Source organism: Astatotilapia calliptera, chromosome 3 (assembly GCF_964374335.1).
Source record: "Astatotilapia calliptera chromosome 3, fAstCal68.1, whole genome shotgun sequence".
Lineage (NCBI taxonomy): Eukaryota > Metazoa > Chordata > Actinopteri > Cichliformes > Cichlidae > Astatotilapia > Astatotilapia calliptera.
Window position 1 is genome coordinate 21,289,352 of NC_137424.1, and position 18,800 is coordinate 21,308,151.

An 18,800-nucleotide genomic window follows, 5' to 3' on the forward strand; every position below is an offset into this window, starting at 1 on the left:
TAACACTGAAGAATGCAGGTGTATTACTGTCAAAATCTACAATCAAGAGATGCTTTTATGATCTGAAATACAGAGTTTACAACAAGGTGCAACCCACTGGTTGAACCTAAGAACACCAAGACCAGAGTAGATTTTCCCAGACAACATCTAAAAGAGTCGACGCAGCTCTGGAACAAAACTGTTTGGACAGATGAATCCAAAATAAAGTTGTGACAGAATAAAAAATCATCCAGGCGAGTAAATCCCAAACGGTTGATTCTGTTCATCTGGATGTTTTCAGTGGGAGAAACGTTTCATCATCATCCAGGTGACTCCTTCAGTCTCAGCTGACTGCAGGTTTCCAATCTTATAAACAGGACATTTGCACAATGACTGAAACCAGCACCACTGAAGGAACAATGGGCTGGGAGGTCAATTGTCATGACCGTTGATCAGTGGCCGTGAGTCCCATTCACAGAGAGTTGGGGAATGGCTGCAATCACAGCATGTAAGATGGTGACAGACGTACCCTTAGAGTTAAAGACAAAGAAACTTGTTTCTTCAACAGTCAATCACCTGATGTAACCCAACAAAACAGGCTTTTTATTTAATGAAGAGCAACAAACGGCAGTAATACTTCTGTTAAACCCCCTAAATTAAAGCTGGAAGTCTGCATTTCAATCACATCTTCACTGTTTTGATTTTAAATCCATTGTGGTGAAAATTCTCCAAAAAGTTTCAATATCTAAAGCTTGTGGGTGTAAGAGTACACTGAAATGTTTGCTGAGTTTATTTGATTTTTCAGCGTTTAGCTCAGATATACAACTGCTGCTGCTTTGACTTACCGTCCTGTACTGAGGCCGACTGACACCACCGATCCATTGGGGCAAAAACCAGCACACAGGCCGTACTCCTGCCAGAGACACAGGAAAGAATTCAGAATTATGGAGTAAACTTCCCTGTAAAAGATCTCGAATAGAAATGAACAAAGCACTCAAAGAATGAAGGTTGGAACTCAGGAATCTCACCTCGAGGGTGATGCACCAGTCCAGCTTGTGTTCCTCGGTGTTCCACAAACACACCTGCCTGTCATGGCCACAGGTGAGGAAGATGTTCTGGGAGGGGTGAGTGGCCAGCCCCCACATCTCATCTACATGGCCCTGTGAAACACACACAGACACACAAAGGAATACAAATGAAAGCAATAAGTGTACAGGTGTTGCAGTTTAACAGCATATTTGAGAGTAATTTTAAAATTCCATTATTTATCTAATAATGAATTTTAATCCATTATTAGAGGCCAGAAGAGGACTCGAATAATGGATTAGAGGCCTACTAGGTACAATACTACTAACACAGTAAAACTGTTTCTCAGCATTATTGACGGGTCTTTGCCCTACCTTACAATATAAAGTGCCTTGAGGTAACTGTTGTTGTGATTTGGCGCACTATATTAAAAATACATAAATATAAATGCCCTAAAACATTTAAATGTCTGACCTCTGAGAGCAGTTTCTAGGTACAGACCTGATATCTGATGCACAGCTTCTCATATACACGACAATAGCTGAACGTGCACACACATTAATGCTTGAACATGGTTTCACATATATACACATATATCTTCTGAAAGGACACAGACATGTCTTTAATTTTTTCAGTGTGTTTAAAATTGTGAAACTTCCGTCATCTGAATGCTCGACACGTGTGAGGTGAAGCAGAAGCAGTAACAGATGTTGGGTTAGCTTCAACATTGATCAGCTGTCATACATGCCCTGGCTATGGGGAGAGGTGAGGGCTGGTTAAATGCAGGGAGAAGTAGATGAACCACGATGTCCCAGGAGCCTGACATCAAGAGCCAGAGAGGTAGAAGAGCACCAGCTGCTAGCGTTATGGGCAATTGTGGCCAATACCCCAAAATAAGCCAATTCAATAACCCAGAAGGCGCTCGTCTCTCCACTTCACCCTTCACATGGAAAGCAGCAGCAAAGGCCTGGGCCAACAGCCACTTCAGCTCAGGGACTGTCATAAAACTGCATTTGCTGCAGTGAAGTGGTGTCTGTGACACCATTACAGAGCTGCAGCAGTTTTCAGTTAACCAGCTTTTCACAACAATTCAGCCCAGGCAGTCAGTAACTGATGCTCATCAGCACTGCTGAGAATACAAACAAAGAAGAAGAAGAGTTATCTGTGCTTCCATCCAAGCAAAGCTGAAGTAAAAAGACATCAAACAATATCAGTTTGATATTAGACACCGCAGCTCCTTGGTTAAAACTAACCAACTAGTAACCAAGGTCGCTTTTTTAGAATAAAACGATACTAAAGTGAGATTACATGTGACCCAACACCTGACCAATCTATGTGTCGTATGTCTGCTGCTGTGTTACAGTGCTGCAGACAGGCTGCTCTGCAGGACAAACCTCTAATGACGTCATTTTCCTAACTATTCCGATTGCTTAACTGTGCATCAGGTGATAGTAGCAAATACATCCAGTCTGTGAAAGACTTGGAAGATGCTTATATTAAATGTTTAAGCTGTCTATAAATCATATATCAGACAAAAGTATAAAATGCACGTTTTATCTTTTGGTACTAAAATTCTCAGCAAGCATCTACAGACCTGACAGCACTGATGCCTGTGAGGTCGTTAGCTTACCTGCACTATGGCCACAAAGCCGTCTGAGAAGGTTCCTCTGAGGATGGCATTTCGAGTCGTACCAACTAACAGTTCCTCTTCGTCCATGGCTGCGATAGTGCGGACCGCCCCGAACTTTTCTGGAATCTGAACAAATGCCTTAATGAGTCTCTCCACCAGCTGTGACACACACACACACACACACACACACACACACACACACACACACACACACACACACACACACACACACACACACACACACACACACACACACACACACACACACACACAGCTGTAGTTCACCTCACACTCTCTTTCAGGTGCCAAATCAGCGCTCCAGCGGATTATTTTACGGTCCTTCCCTCCTCCACTGAGCAGGCCTCCGCCCTGTAGAGTGCACAGGGTGAACACGCTGCCTTCGTGTGCTTTGGTCTGTCGCATGATCTGGTAGGTTTCTGTGGGAAGTCACGACACCAAAAATTCATTTAACCTGTAAAATCTGGTGTGAAAAGTGTTTGCCCCCTTCCTGATCTCCCATTTTTTGTATGTTTGTCACACTTAAAAGTTTCAGATCATCAAACACACTTAAATATTAGACAAACGTAACAGAAGTTTCATTGTCGTGATGTTTGGGAGCCATCGTATGAAAAAAATGAGGTTCTTCATAGAGCATGGCAGAGGGAGGTGGTGTTTTATGAAGAGTTTCGTGGACCACGACTGTCCTTCTGTGGTCCTCAGGAGACGCAACGAATACAGGGAGGCAAAGATACTTTGAGAAACCGCATCAAGTTTCAAACCCCCGATCCTGCGGGTTTTTTTCTGACTACGGCACTCGCCTATACAAGGCGAAGCAACAAGAGATGTGGTGACTGCCTGTCACTGTGCTCAAACCTACAGCACCCCAGAACATGAAGTGATCCAGTTGCTGTCCGCTTGGCGCACGGCACGCAGACACCGAGAGAGGGGCTCGTCACGCCGGAGCGGCATCCGCTTCAGGTGTTCAGGAGAGACAGTGACGCCTGAAGATCTGGGATTGTTTTACAAATCTGATATTTGGGTAAGAGTGGCTATATTCTTCTCATGGTTATGGAGAGTAATTAACGTGGTTTCTTCCTTTTCTCTTCATAATAATCATTTTTTACAACTCTGAGTTGAGACGTCAGACAGAAACATGTTAGTGTGGGGACATTTATTGAGGCTCTCCCTCAGCAAGGAGGGGGGATGTGCCCCTGTTGGGACCTGGTCAACACAAGGTCATGCTTCAGAGGTATCGCCACAGATTAACCTGTGACCTGTCCGATCACACTCCTGTTTTTGTACAATACATATAAGAGACGATCCCTGAAACCGTCTCCACTCTGGAGACTTAATACGGCGCCTTAAACAACCCTCAGTTTATGGTTCTGATGAAAAACATTATGAAGCTAGCCCAAAGCAGAGAAAGCAGAAGAGCAGATAGAGTATACAAAATTAACAAGGATCCAGATGTGGAACTGTTGTGTATAAAGAAGGAATTACAAAAATCATTCCAGAAGTTTTATAAAAACTTGTACACACTCCCAAAAGCCCATTCATGATCAACTGAAGGCTTTTCAGTGAGTTTTTTGGACATCCTGATAATAATGAATTACAGTCGTCCAGCCTGGAAGTAATAAATGCATGAACTAGTTTTTCAGCGTCACTCAGAGACAGGATATTTCTAACTTTAGAGATGTTGCGCAAATGGAAGAAAGCAGTCTTACATATTTGTTTAATATGTGCGTTGAAGGACATGTCCTGGTCAAAAATGACTCCAAGGTTCCTCACAGCGTTACTGGAGGCCAAGGTAATGCCATCCAGAGTAAGAATCTGGTTAGATACCATATTTCTAAGCTTTTCAGGGCCGAGTACAATAACCTCAGTTTGATCTGAATTAAGAAGCAGAAAGTTAGCGGCCATCCAGGTCTTTATGTCTTTAAGACATTCCTGCAGTTTAACTAATTGGTGTGTGTTATCTGGCTTCATGGACAGATAGAGCTGGGTGTCATCTGCATAGCAGTGAAAATGTATGCTATGTCTTCTAATGATGCTGCCTAAGGGAAGCATGTATAATGTAAACAGAATTGGTCCTAGCACTGAACCCTGTGGAACTCCATAATTAACCTCAGTGTGTGAAGAGGACTCTCCATTTACATGCACAAATTGGAGTCTATTAGATAGATATGATACAAACCACTGCAGCACAGTACCTGTAATACCTACAGCATGTTCTAATCGCTCTAATAGGATATTATGGTCGACAGTATTTATAACTTTTTCCAGACAGAGATCTCAATTCCTTTGTTTTTCATTTGTTCCTGAATGTGGATCGCAGCGTGATGTCTGGATTTTGTTTGGCAGGTCCTATTTAACTGATTTCTTGGTTGTGAACAGCTGGAATCAGGCTGATGTGTGGCTAGAGAGACTGAACTTTGCTTTCCAAACATTAAGTTATAAAAGGAGGGGTGCAATCTCTGTTCACACAGGGTCAATTAGGTTTTTTTCTACCTGATAAAAACAGCTTCATTTATAAACTCCACTTTGTGTTGACTTGTGTTATCTTTGCCTAATATTTACATTCGTTTGATTATCTGAAACATTTAAGTGGCACAATCATACAAAAATATAGGAAATCAGGAAGGAGGCACTTTTCACACCACTATACTTTATCATTTAAATCTCTGAGTTCTTAAAGCTTCTGATTAGCTAACAAATCATTTCAGTCACACGATTCCAGATGTAAGCCAACATCTCAACTTGTCACCCCTTACTCGCCAAAACTAGGAACAATTTCCAAACACCACATTTACATGTTCAAACAAAACTCCAACTATCGCCTAATCTTTAAACCCTTTTTATTTCAGAGATTTAGTATAAGGGGTTTTTCTTCAGCACCAAGTGTTCCAGTCTGGTTTCAAAGCATTTCACAGAACAGAATCTTTAGGGAGTTTTAAATAATATTTTATTATCTACTGACTCTGGGGATTCTATTATTTTAATGCTTTTTGATCTTACAGCAGCCTTTGACACAGTCGACCAAAGTATTCTTATTTGTCACCCCGAGCACTGTGTGGGGATGAGAGGCGCGGCGCTTCAGATCACACGTGTCCGAGGATATTTTCAGTTTTCAGGCCCCTCTTCTGTGGAACCAGCTTCCAGTTTGGATTCAGCAGACAGACACTATCTCTACTTTCAAGATTAGGCTTCAAACTTTCCTTTTCGCTGAAGCATATAGACCCTACGTTTGATGTGCAGCACTTTGGTGAACTTTGTAGTTTTAAATGTGCAGTATAAATAAAAGCTTCACCTGTGACTAATTTGGCTTGGGAGACCAAACCAATTATCCCTGACAATACAGCTCCTGGAGTCACTCAGGTGTGTAAAACCGCCCACTGGATCATCACTTCTTCATCTTTCTGCCAAGTTTCTATTTATTTTATTTGAAATCTCGTTTGTTGCCAGCACATGTGAGAGCGACGTGTCTCCACAGAGATGATATTTATACTGACATTTTATTCTCTAGGCTTTGAACTGACACACAGCACCAACCTTTGGCTCCTTTCCCGAGAGTTTTGATATCTGCAGCAGATTTTCCCCAAGTCATGATGTTCCCCTCAGAGTCTCCGGTGAGAACATCTCCAGTCAGGCTGAACACAAAGCACTGGATGAACTTGGGCTTCTTGTATTTCTGAAAATAATAAACAATTATTTGATCTTTTATATTAACTGTGCTAATAACTGATCGTTTACATGTTTCCATCCATTTTTTTGAGATGTTGAATTTTCAGTTCTCTTTGCTGAGCTTCTTCCTCTTTTGGCCTCTACAGAAAGATGCTGCTAACTCCATTTTCCACTGCTTCCTTGCACTAGCGCACGTTAAGTGAGTTTAAAAAGACAGAAATGTCAGCCAGGTTGAACACGACTGAAGTTAATCTTACTCCAAAGATGCCTTGCTTTTTCGTGAGCTGTCCTCCACTCAGCGTCCAAAAGTAGACGTGGGATTTTCCACAGGTGATGATGTTGGTGCTGTCCCGAGGGTTAAACTCTACAGCAAACACGGCCTCGTTGGTAGTCTGAACACACAACAGCATCAGAAGGGTTAGTGCTGTTACATCAGTCGTACTTCAGCTCCACTCAAAGTAATTTAAGGCTCTTGAATCAGATACATAAACAACAACTTTGAGCTGTGAAAGAAAAGAAAGATTTATTTTGCTTGAATCTTTTTTCTCTTAATCTTGAAAGTGAGCAGGTGACCAGCGCGACACACTTGAAGTCCCATTAACAAATGCTCATGAGCTGCTACTGGTGCCCTGCTGTCAGACTGATGGACGTGGAACAACAAGCTGGCAGTCCTCTACTTTCCCAAGATGCTTTGTTGCCCAGTCCGTGAACAGCAGATAAGTGAGAAGTTCTGAATCAACTCAGGATCCAGCTCAGAGCTATACTGTAGCACTGTAAACACTGGTAATGTCGCCAGCAAAATGTTGCACGTTGTTGTGAAACTGTCACACGGTTGTGTGGTACTGCCTTCACTTGTGTTTCATGCATAGAGCAAACTACCACATTAAGTATTTTAAAGAATATAAACAGAGTTTTGCATTTTGGGCCACATAAACCGACTTTCTGACCACTTGTGAATCCTATGTTGACACGGTGTTTTCAGCCCATGCATGCAGCCTGCTACGTGCCACAGAAGATCCTGGGAGCTCTTAAACGAGCCCATTCAATTCTTCTCCTGAGGTGACAAACAAGTTCAAACACCATCCTATGCAGTATTTGCATGTATGAAACATTTACACTGCTGCCATGACAGACGTGCTGAAACTGGTCCCGGGGAAGATGAGGCATTTTGGGATTAAAGCCCATAACAGCAGAGGGGAGACGTGGCTGCCAACGCCCCGCCCCCCACAATCTCCAGAGAAAAAGGACCTACAGTACCCGAGTACCTGTCACTGCGTTACAGGATGAAGCGCTGATGATTTCAAGAGACACTTTCATGCCATCAAACACATATTTATAAATATTACACAAAGATAACTGTAAGAGAACAAAATCTGTCTACACCTACATAAATAATTGCCCCCTTCACTTAATAACTACAATCAAGTGTTTGCAACAACTGCCAGTGAGTCTTTTCATCAATTTGTCTTTAATGTACGACACTCGACGAAATAACCTGCTGTTATTCTAACATCTGAGTGCCGTCAAAGATTAACATCAGTATGTCTACTGAATAGATTCGGTGGTTAAAGCAATAACAAACTCATTAGGACCTGACGTTGACCGTCTTCCCGTTACCTTGATCTCTGCATGCTTGGTGCCCTTCGTGCAATCCCACAGTGACAGCATGTGGTCATTAGAGTCATCAATGACACACAGAAATGATCCAGCGTCCTAAAACACACCACCAGAAAAAAGAAAGCAGAATTACATAATGTCTTTACGTCAGTTTTATTTACACAGCAACAAATAACAACAGTCGCCTCAAGGTGCTTTATACTGTAAAGTAGAACCTACAAAAATGCATACAGAGAAAAACCCAACAATCATATGACCCCCTGTGAGCAGCACTTTGGCGACAGTGGGAAGGAAAAACTCCCTTTTAACAGGAAGAAACCTCTGACAGACCCAGGCTCAGGGAGGGGCGGGGCCAAAATCATGCTGAATCTAAGGCAAATAAATCTACTTGCTCTTGTTAAAGTGAATGGAAACACATGAAGTTCCAGGATGCAATCAACTCACAGCAAATGAAAATGCCACTGATCCCACTCCCCTCTGGAAGGTCCCCGGTCCGATCTGCTGCAGGGTGACCAGCGTGGTGGAGTCCCAAATATAAACACACAGCTGCAGAGGCTGCCGCAGACACAGAAACATCACTTACTCGTTTGTTGCCACTCGCTGCAAAGTTAACCAAGCTGTACTGAATGTTTCCGCACATCTCAATTCCTGATATCATTTAAAAGTTCGATCATCTTTTAACTTGTGACGCTCAAACTATGGATGCAAGCTGTGTTATTTTAAGGGCAGCAATAGTCACCTTGCCATCTTTATCCACCCCTGCTGTCTGGCCAGATGCCACTCGCACTTTGTCAGGATGGAGTGTGAGACTGCAGAGAAAGACATTTTCTGTGTAAAGCTTTTGCAAGTTTGCTGCACAGAAACATGAGGGTGGTGGGTTGCATCCATCATGGCAAAATGACAAACATGTGCTTACGGTCAAATAAACAGTGCCGTCTGTGTTTGGTCACAGAGGTTTATTTGGCTGCAGCACGATGAGAATGACTCAAAGGTTAAATGCTGTCTTTCTGGCACAAATAGCATCCAGTGAACAACTTTAGCCTGTCTATACTCTGTTTTTGAAGAGAAGCTCTCCTGATATTTAGACTGTAGTATTGATATTTTAACCTTGTCAAGAAACAGACATTTGCAGCTGTGTAGAGTTGTAATGGTAAATAGCTGATACAATCTTCAAATATGATGCATGGATGCACAATTTGAACATGGACTTTGTGGCAAAAGACAAATGAAACATTTTTGTCACATGGACCTACATGATACTCGCAGACCCTTCAGCTACTGTTTCTGCCAGCTGGTCTCTGCTTCACATGCTACCATACTTGTTTCCCATTTTAACTTGGCTCTTAAAAGAAATCTCAAAATCACATATTTTGGTGCAGTGGTGCAGTGCCATGCAGTAGCACGCCAGCACGCTTATCCCCTCCAAAATCTGCAGTGCAAATACTTTGACTCAAGTGATAATCCAAGGAATGGAGTTGAGTTCAGAAGCAGGTTAAAGCAGACAGTAGCTTCCCTCTTGTTCCCGATACACACAAGTGTTTTTCTGTTACCAGGTCACACAGACCTCTGTCCACAAATATCTGCAATCAGTCTAGTCTCACACTAATCAAAACAGTTCCTTCCTTGCACCGCTTTCGATAGATACTGACCACCGTAGACCAGGAGTACTTCATAAAAGCTGAGCTCAGTTTCACTAGTTGCACCCAGACCTGCTGAATTAAGAAACCATCTGTCTAACAGAGTGAAACAGGTCTTAAAAATCTATTTTTGTTAACACTGTTTATTTTACTTCTTTTAAAGGTGAAAGAATGAGATCACGGATGCAAACAGCTGGATTTAGCTTCCTCCGGGCCTCTCCGTTACCACAGGGCAAAGAATTCAGTCATTAGAGAGAAGCTCAGACTAGAGCTGCTGAATAGGTTTTTAATTAGTTAAATACTCATTTAAAAACTACATTTTGGACTTACTTTGACTAATAGTAAAATTTCTTTCCCATTTTAAGATATTTAAGCGTGACAAATATACAAAACACAGAAATCAGGAAGGGGGCAAATACTTTATGTAGCTAATCAGTCAGCTGAACTGCCAAGTTCGATTTCAACATGTGGATGATTTATTCATTAGCTTCATTCCACTAACCAGCGGACGCAGTCTGTGTGTTTACGATAGTGCCGTTGTGTGCGGTTGTTGATGTGATAAAGCACAATCACACAGGCAATGAAGTACACTGCCTCGCCCGTCGGGAGGAAATACAGATTAGCTCGACCGTCCCGTCCACGGTAACCATAGCTAGCAGAACAGCGTTAAGGTAACAACAAGATACAAGAAAGAAACAAATCACACACAAAACTGTGTTGCTGAACCTTGCTTTAGTTCGAGCAGGCCAGCTATAACCATTGCACCCAGACCAGTATAGACCATACGAGGCATTAGTCCTGGTAAAACCAGCAGCGTCTGAATGTAACAACCCTCGCAAATACGTGGCATTGTGGAAGGATACACCCAGTCCAGCTCCAGTCTCTCAGAGGGAGGTTCCATCTTCAGCTCGTCGTAGTTCTGGATGTTGGAGGGGATGTACATGGTAATGGGTCGGCCTCGGATAAACATTTTGATTGACTGTCCTGAAAAACAAACAATGGGTTTGTGTCACAGATTCATCACCAAACTGTTCTTAATCACAGAAAACTCACGTGGGACCCGTAGTGGGCTCGCCCATAAAGAAATGTGATGTTTGCACAACCAAGTGGGGCCTGTGTGAGATATCTGTGGGCTTCCTCTGTCTACACAGCCCTGCAGAGAAAATTCACCCAAAAGTCGTCAACGGTCTGCTTCCTCAAGTGAGCGAGAGTGAGTCACAGTTCCAAACTTCTTGGGTTACTTTTTTAGAATAATTTGTTTTTTAAAAATCTAGCTCTCAGTTGCCAACTGGCAGCAGCAGCAAGAATGGGAGTGAGACACTCCTGGAAAAGCAGCCTGTCCACCTCCCCATGAAAGACGATGAAGACATAAAGCTGCATAAGAGCAGGTTTACCTTGGCTGTAGGTTCCTCTTCTGGAGCCAGGGGATCCTGTGTGTAAATGAGAAAAAATAAAGGTTAGCCAGACAAACAAATAGATCCCCTGTGCATTAAATCACAGCTGACCTACAGCTTTATAGCCTACTATAGCTTTAGACATTTCAGAGGGTTAAATCTTCCGTTAACATCAGTTACACCCACAAACTTTAGAATCCACGCCGAATCATGTTTTCTTGGCCGGTTTCTATGGGACTCAAAGTAAAGTAAAACATTAAGGATGAGCTTAACGACATGTGAATGTTGAGACCGACTAACTTTCTGTCTGACTGACCAGAAAACGCTAGAACAGTTTGGAGTGCTGGCAGCTATACAACAGTTCCTGTGTAAGTGCATGACGGTGGAGCCACAGTTTTGTTTGGTAACATCACACTGTAGCAAGGTTTTTATTGAAAATATCTACAGCTTTCATCTTCTCTAAAATAAATCCAGTTTCCTTGGCTGTGTGGGGCTTGGTTGCGGTCATTGTCTTGCTGAAATGACCACCCTGGTCTCATCTTCATCATCCTGGTAGCTGGCAGCAGCTTGGTTTTCTTTTTAAATCAAGAATGTCTCTGTACATTTTTCCATTGATCCTTCCTTCAATGAAGCGTGCCAGTGTTGTATGCTGAAAAACAGACCCACACCATGATGTTCCCGCCTCCAAACTTTACTGTTGGTATGGTGATTCTGGAGTCATCTCACTGCAGTCGTCTTCCTCTGCTTGCCCAAAACTACTATGTCCAGTTCCACATAATCTTAGCTCAGTAATTCTCGGATCCCATTTTGACCTCGGGAATTCCAGGCCATACTCGGCATGAAATACATTCCTGTATTCTTGTATAATACTATGGCGTTCCAGTATGCGCTGCCTGCTCGCATCTTACACCCTGCTGTTAGGTGCTGGATTGTCTCATCTTTGCACAGCCTGCACCCGGGGTCTTACCTGCTGTGACAGACCCCAGCCTCTATGGATCCTGTGCTCGGAGCTTGTTCCTGTGCTGCCATGATTAGTGCCTCTGTGCTGTCTTTCAGTCCAGCCACTGGCAGGCTTCTCAGTAACAGACACTTTTTCTATCTGCAATGTAATTTCTGATTTTCTTTCTCAGATTTCTGCTGCCAGTTGTATTCACCAAACACAGCATCCGTTGTGTTCCTGATGTGCGGATCTTTCCATCAGTTTCATCCTGGATAATGGTTTTCACATTCAGTAGTCCTCGACCTCCAACCTTGTGCTTAGTGTACAGTCTCATGATGCTGGACTGAAACTCTACATGCACGGTAAGGAATTTCCTCATCTTTATTATCCAATCAGAGTATCCGATGACAGGCAGGGCGTAGGCATTTATTGCCTAAATCTTGTTCTTCCAATTCAGTTGAGGACTTGGGTTACTCTGTATGTATTTGGTGGATGCGGCTTTCCTAGCGGCCTCTTCATGGTTCCCACTTGCCCGTGGGATTCACAGGTACTTGAGGCTGTCCTTGATGTTTACACCGTTTCCTTCTGGTAGTGTAATCGCCTCAGTTCTCACTACCTTCCCTCGCTTTCTTACCATCCAGCTACACTTCTCCAGTTTGCATGAGATTCCACTGCTGTAGAATAAAGTGGTGTGGATCAGTGAGCCGATGTCTTGCTCACTCATGGCATTCATGTAGAGGAAGTGGATAATGTCATAGTCGGTATCTGAAACCAGTCTTGTTAATGACCTCACTGAGGCGGTTCAGACCTGTGCAGAACAACAGTGGGACACAGCATCTCCTTGACGATTCCTTCCCTTGATGGGGACTCAGGCTTAAAGTTGGCCTCTAGTATTTTTCGCCATATTCCCATCAAATTTTAGATGAAAGCACGTGTTGATCTTGTGGAGTTCTAGTTATTCCAGGATCCATGTGTAAGGTATAGTATGCACAACTAGCCGTCGCTGTTGTCAGTAGTGAGTAATATAAGTTCTAGTCATTTAACCTAACTGTTAAAATTTTAATTGTTGCCCAGTGCCGGTAAATTATCGTGTCATAGATGTTATGCACCCATCTGCCACCAGATGGAGCATTGTTGGTGAGAAATGGCATCAATTTGTTAATGTAAACCTTTTCGTTAAAAAAGGGTCGATGTGCGCGATAGAAAAAAAACAAAAATAAAAAACACCAATGAGGCAGAGGCTCTGAGGAAGCGATGCCACACTATTTGGAGACAGTTTTTTATGTCATCTCACTGATTGGATTACTTTATCTTGATTTCTTAACATAAAAGTCATTGTTTTATGTTTTATGTTGGACGGCACAAAAGTGACCCGCTTTGAATTTTAGTTTAGGTCCCCTTGTTTACTCCTGAGTTATTGGTTCTAGTTAGCTAACGTAACCTTGACTGCAACCAACCAACCAAACAAGCCGATGACATCATATCCTGTACTGGCACAAGAAGACACCTGGCATGTATTGAAAAAAATTGAAATTGTAATATAAAAGCCATAAAGGGTAATAGAACTATAAAATGATAAACCCAAAAACAAACAAACTCTGACGGATATAGTGCTGTGGAAACGATCCTGAGAGTTTGAGAAAGCCCTACTCGAGACAGAACAAAGCACAACGTTTTTCATATCATCTAAAGCAGGAGTGTCCAACTCCAGGCCTGGAGGGCCGGTGTCCTGCAGGTTTTAGATGTGTCCTTGATCCAGCACAGTTGATTTAAACGGTAAATGACCTCCTCAACATATCTTGAAGTTCTCCAGAGGCCTGGTAATGAACTAATCATGTGATTCAGATGTGTTGACTCAGGGTGAGGTCTAAAACCTGCAGGACAGCGGCCCTCGAGGCCTGGAGTTGGACGCCCTGATCTAAAGTCTCAAATTTATGAAATGCATTCTTGCATTTGACTACGTCAAGAACTGTCAGAGTTTTATATTAACAAGTATGTGATGTGGTCCAAGTAAATTACACAGGTTTAAAAGTGGTCCATCCTTCAAAAGCCCCCCTCCCCCAACGCAGCTATTCATGTAAGGGGCTATAATAGATATAAACTAGTGGCTGAGCCTGATTGGTGAAGGGAATGAAGCCTAAACCACCAGAACCAGACTGAAGGCCAATGCTCATAAAAGCTATGCAAAACAAAAGTGTGGTTGGTTGGGAAATCCACTCATTTTTACACAAATGACTACATGTGTGAACCAACGGGGTTTCTGTGTCACAAGTACAGAAGCACAGCACAGCTCAGGCCTGCCAACACTGGAGCCAGGCCAGACCATCATGTTGGAAAAGTACCTAAATTAAACACAACAACATGCAACGATGATCGCAGAAGCTGTTTTTGAATTCAGCAAAGTGCGTTTCAGTGAAACGGTGGTGGGCTGACTCCTGATTGAACCCTGGGGCCTGTATGGAGTTTGGCTCAGAGGCCTCTGTTGATGAAGATGCTGTCAATGACCTCACCTGCACTGGCGATAAGCTCTTTAGCTCGGCTGCGGAGAGAAAAATCAAGACATTAGAAGCCATTTCACAGACTGTTGCTTCACAATCGCATTATGTGTATTTATGAGTGTTTCACAGGGTGACTTCCAACAAGTGTCCCTTTAATGCGAGGCTGCTGCAGCCGTGGGACAAAGCGAGCGGTGTGGTGACATCTGTGAGTGATGGCAGGATGGCTCACTTCTCCAGGCTTGGGGAGCGGGCGAGGAGGTTTGCTGAAGATGCTGCCTTCTTGTCTAGACGTTTCCTCTGCCTTTCAGGGTTCCCTAGTTTCTCGCTGTTTCTACGAACCCTAAAGCGTCACAGAAACACCGAGTCAGCTTTAACAGACTCAAGACAGTTTAATGCACCTATCCCTCTGCATGCGAAGCACCCACAAATCCCCGCTGCACCTACATTCTCCATCAAAGGATAAATAACTTTTGCCAAGCCCCGCCTACTACACCTGTCACTGTGCCAATTGTGTGAAAGACCTCCTTATAGGTGTAAAAACAGTGCTACTGAAAATTTATGCTAACTTCAGAGACAAACGTGCTTTTTGCCACTGATCTGCAAATTATTTGAACTCTGATTCTGGACATTCTGGAAACAATCAGTCAGAACTAGTAGAAGCTCTGTAGCTTCACAAAAACAATATTTGTGTGTGGATTTAAAATTTTTTAAACCTACAAGGAACAATTTGTTGCCTAAACAGACACTTTGAAAACAGGTCGGCTTGTGTTTGCTTTGAGCTCTACAACACAAACACATCATAAAATACAAACTGAAAGTATCCAGTGTTACGTTTAAATAGTTTTGTAAGCACAATAGTAACATTTAATATTGAGATTAAAACACACACACACACACACACACACACACACACACAATGTTAAGGCCATGCAAACAATCACACAAGAGGAAGAAGCTGACCTGATGAAACAGTTTGACTAATTTATTCGATTAGATGAAATTTATTTGTAGTAATGTCATCTGAGTTTGAAATCTCAGCAACATACCAAATTTCTCAAAATGTAACCAGAAACAAAATCATTTAAAATTTGAAAATATAATTACTCTTTATTCTGTATTCTAAAGGTTTAATGCCGTTTGGCCAGCTTGCAGGGGATTGCAATGGTGAAAATAGCTTCTGAGTTCATATTGAAAGTCTTAATGTGTCTAAAGCAGTGAATACTAATTTGTGCTAGTTTGATCCTGGAGGCCCACATGAGCTTTTGTCAGAGGCAAAAGTCAAACTGATGTTCTGGGAAACCCTTTCAAAGGAATAACAAGGAGGGAGGGCAAAACACAGAGCACATGCACAAGTAGACAAAGTAAACCAAAGCAGTAAACAAAAGCAGAGCCCTGCCCTGTGGTCCCCACCTATTAGTAAGGTAGTCCTTTATGGAAGACATGCTTTGCTGTAAGAGAATATGTTTTAATCACAAAGATATTAGGAGCGATTACAAGCTTAATTATAGTGAAACATTGTTGAAACAGTTTGGGCAAATCTGCAAAACCCAGTTGAAAAAAACAGATCCTTACTGGCGCCGTGTCACATACAGAATCATGACACTGAGTCATTTTGAGGCGCTCTGCAGCTACGCAGCAGGAGTATACACCGTGCAGCTTGCAGACATGCCTTTTGTTTACTTCTCATTCTATTTTCCAGTGGATTCAAATCTCTGGGTGCTTTGAAGCTTAATATGGATATATGAGTTAGACTTTAGCTTTGTGTTTCTCCAGTTCAAACACACTGAAAAGAAAGCACGTGTGGACTTTAGTGACCGAGACAGCAGAACAGGACACCCGGGTGGTGACATATTCTAACGCAGCATGACACACCCTGCAAACCTGAGGATGTCTGGTTCATAAAGCGGGCTGCAGCACAACTGGGGTTTGCAGAGCCAGAATCTGGAAAGTCAGTGTTAGTGTTGATTCGTTCTTAAAAGTCATGCAATCAATCAACGATTAAGGAAAGATGATTGAGGTTGTAAAGAACGCGGCAATGAGGCAGGACCACGCACAGAGCCTTCTCTCTTTCGTGGATGGGAGACAGCGGTCCAGAGCGGCAGCTGAGGTTCTGGTCTGAAGATTTGAATGAGGCCGAGGCTGAGCCTGGATCCTCCGGAGAGCAGCTGCCATCCAGGAGGTCCTCCCTCTGGAGGCCTCTGATGGTGGTGGGCTGAATGGGCTCTTCAACTGATGATGCCCATGTTAGGTCCTTTTCCTGCTCCCCTCTTCCTCCTCCTTCATCTTCTTCTGGCTCCTCATCCTCCTCTTCCATACCAGGGACACGGTGGAGTTTGGCCCGGTTTCCCTCAGATACAGAAGGACCTTCCACGAGTGCATCTTCCAATTGCAGGCTCTGGACTCGTCCGTGGAGAGGGACCCTGTCCTGGGCCGAGTCCTGGCCTGACGGGGTCGACTCTGTCTGGGTCGACTTGTCCACTGTTGCTGGAACGGTTTGGATGTCCGTGGATGCCGAGCTTCCTCTTTGGCTGTTTGCATTGGTCACAGTGGTGTCTGACAGTTGGCTGGAGAGTTCAAAGGTTGAGAACAACACAAAGCAGTCATACAGGCAGTTCACACAGACATATGAGCACAACGACAGTTTGAATAGACAAGCGTGTTGTCTAATACAACACAACGACCCCTCGTCGTTCGTCCTGAGCGTTTAAGCCCTTGGCTGGAAGGTGTAGTACCTCGTAGCAGGGTGCCGGATCCCATCGCTGGCTGAGCTGGAGGACAACTTTCTGCTGCTGCTGGAACAATCTGAGCAGCATGCTTGGCTTAGCAGCCGTGCAGCACTCGGGTTCACTGAGTAGATCAAAGTGGATTATTAGTTTCTTCTGCGTGTGCAGCTGCACTCTGCAAGTCTAATCACTTTTATATGAACGGAGACGGACGAGCCACACTAGTTTCAGTTTTCAGTTAACATCACCCACCTGCTATGACCTGCTGCTTCAGTAACTGTAGGACCTGATCGTGGATGCGGAGCCTGCGCAGGGCGTCAGCCAGAGAGGATTTCAGGAGTGTGATCTCGTCCTCCTGTGCCTGCAGACGCACCTCCATCATGGATGCCCGGTCTGGAAATTCAGCACTGCTGTCAGCAGACACATCATCTACAAAGGAAGCAGCAGGACGAGGGTTAGAGAAGAGCTGCACTACCAAATAATCTCAGCCTGTCGCTTGTTCTTCCATGGCTTCAACATCAGGTACAATGTAGTTATTTTCTTTACAACAGGTTTATCTCATCAGAGGTGGGGCTTTGCACCAATCTGGACCCACGTCTGAATCCAGGAATCTTTGGAAAAATTCGTTATGATTGTGAGACAGAGCAGAATGTAACATTTAGTATCACATGTTCCTGAATGTCAAAAGAAATAAAAGCTCTTTGCCTGCAGAGCCTGTTGCTGCGATGCTGGGATTGAGCCCATGTGACACTCAAGTTTAGCATATTCTTCAGAAATGCTTTTCTCAGTTTATGCTCTCAGCCGATAGTCTGCCTTTACTTTTAGGTGAGAGACTCCGGTGACAGGCTTTCTACATACTTTCCACCGTTAACATCTTTCACTCTCAGATGAACACACCGGGAGTAATTCAGGGTTCAGGATACTGCTCGAGGATAATCTGGCATACAAACTGGAGCTGTCAGGGATCCAACCACCTGCCTTCCTTTCGGCAACTTATCTTTGTGAAGATTACAACATCGCTGGGAGGACATTTTTCTGGTACTGCTGTCTGAAGGTAAAGATGTGGTTTTAAGGTTTCGGTGGTTGGGTTTAAAGGCCTGTGAATGTGCAATGGCAAGCATAGCTTGTCCAGTGAAATTAAAAAATAGACATCAGTTAAACCTCTCATAAAACATCTCTCATCACAGGAAGCATCCTGTCATAAATAGGAGGTCCTCCCTCTCTAATAAGAGGCAAACTCTTTCTGGACAATGTTTTTAAAGTATTGTGAAGTGATTTTAGCAGAGGGTAGCAGTCAAGCTCTAAACCATGAACGTGGCTACGAAGAGTAGAAGAGTCACAGCTGACATAGAAAAATGCTCGCTCTCAGTAGGCTGCACAGCACTGAGGCTTTTCTCTTTTTACTGTATGAGAAAGCTGAGATGTAAAAATATAGCCTGATCGCTCCAGAGGTTTCAGTAAGTAACATGTGTTTATACAGCACTTTTCACAGACAACAAATCACAATGCAGTTCTAAATAAATCAACCCTGGTCTAAATACAAGCTTTTTGAAATAAAAAGGTCTTTAGCTGCTTTTTGAAGGGCTTCACTGAGTCCAGACACCGTAAAATAGTAAGTGGACTGGTTCTTATATAACGCTTTTCTACTCTTCTGACCACTCAAAGCGCTTCACCC

General features: G+C 43.3%; 1 protein-coding gene across 2 annotated transcripts in view; it reads right to left on the bottom strand.

The window, feature by feature from the left end:
* Positions 1-18,800, bottom strand: part of eml3 (EMAP like 3) — a 32,151-nt gene that overhangs the window by 6,090 nt on the left and 7,261 nt on the right. The window contains exons 2-18 of one of the 2 annotated variants that reach the window (XM_026161162.2): positions 17,378-17,554; positions 17,135-17,249; positions 16,457-16,966; positions 14,632-14,742; positions 14,415-14,443; positions 10,965-11,000; positions 10,434-10,554; positions 10,073-10,222; positions 8,673-8,742; positions 8,378-8,488; positions 7,934-8,029; positions 6,574-6,708; positions 6,185-6,323; positions 2,921-3,072; positions 2,636-2,761; positions 1,008-1,139; positions 825-892 (exon numbers count right to left, since the gene is read on the bottom strand). In XM_026161162.2, coding sequence (XP_026016947.1) covers positions 825-892; positions 1,008-1,139; positions 2,636-2,761; positions 2,921-3,072; positions 6,185-6,323; positions 6,574-6,708; positions 7,934-8,029; positions 8,378-8,488; positions 8,673-8,742; positions 10,073-10,222; positions 10,434-10,554; positions 10,965-11,000; positions 14,415-14,443; positions 14,632-14,742; positions 16,457-16,966; positions 17,135-17,249; positions 17,378-17,554 — 2,278 coding nt within the window. The remainder of the gene's footprint in view (positions 1-824; positions 893-1,007; positions 1,140-2,635; positions 2,762-2,920; positions 3,073-6,184; positions 6,324-6,573; positions 6,709-7,933; positions 8,030-8,377; positions 8,489-8,672; positions 8,743-10,072; positions 10,223-10,433; positions 10,555-10,964; positions 11,001-14,414; positions 14,444-14,631; positions 14,743-16,456; positions 16,967-17,134; positions 17,250-17,377; positions 17,555-18,800) is intronic. The other variant, XM_026161164.2, reaches the window with a different exon arrangement.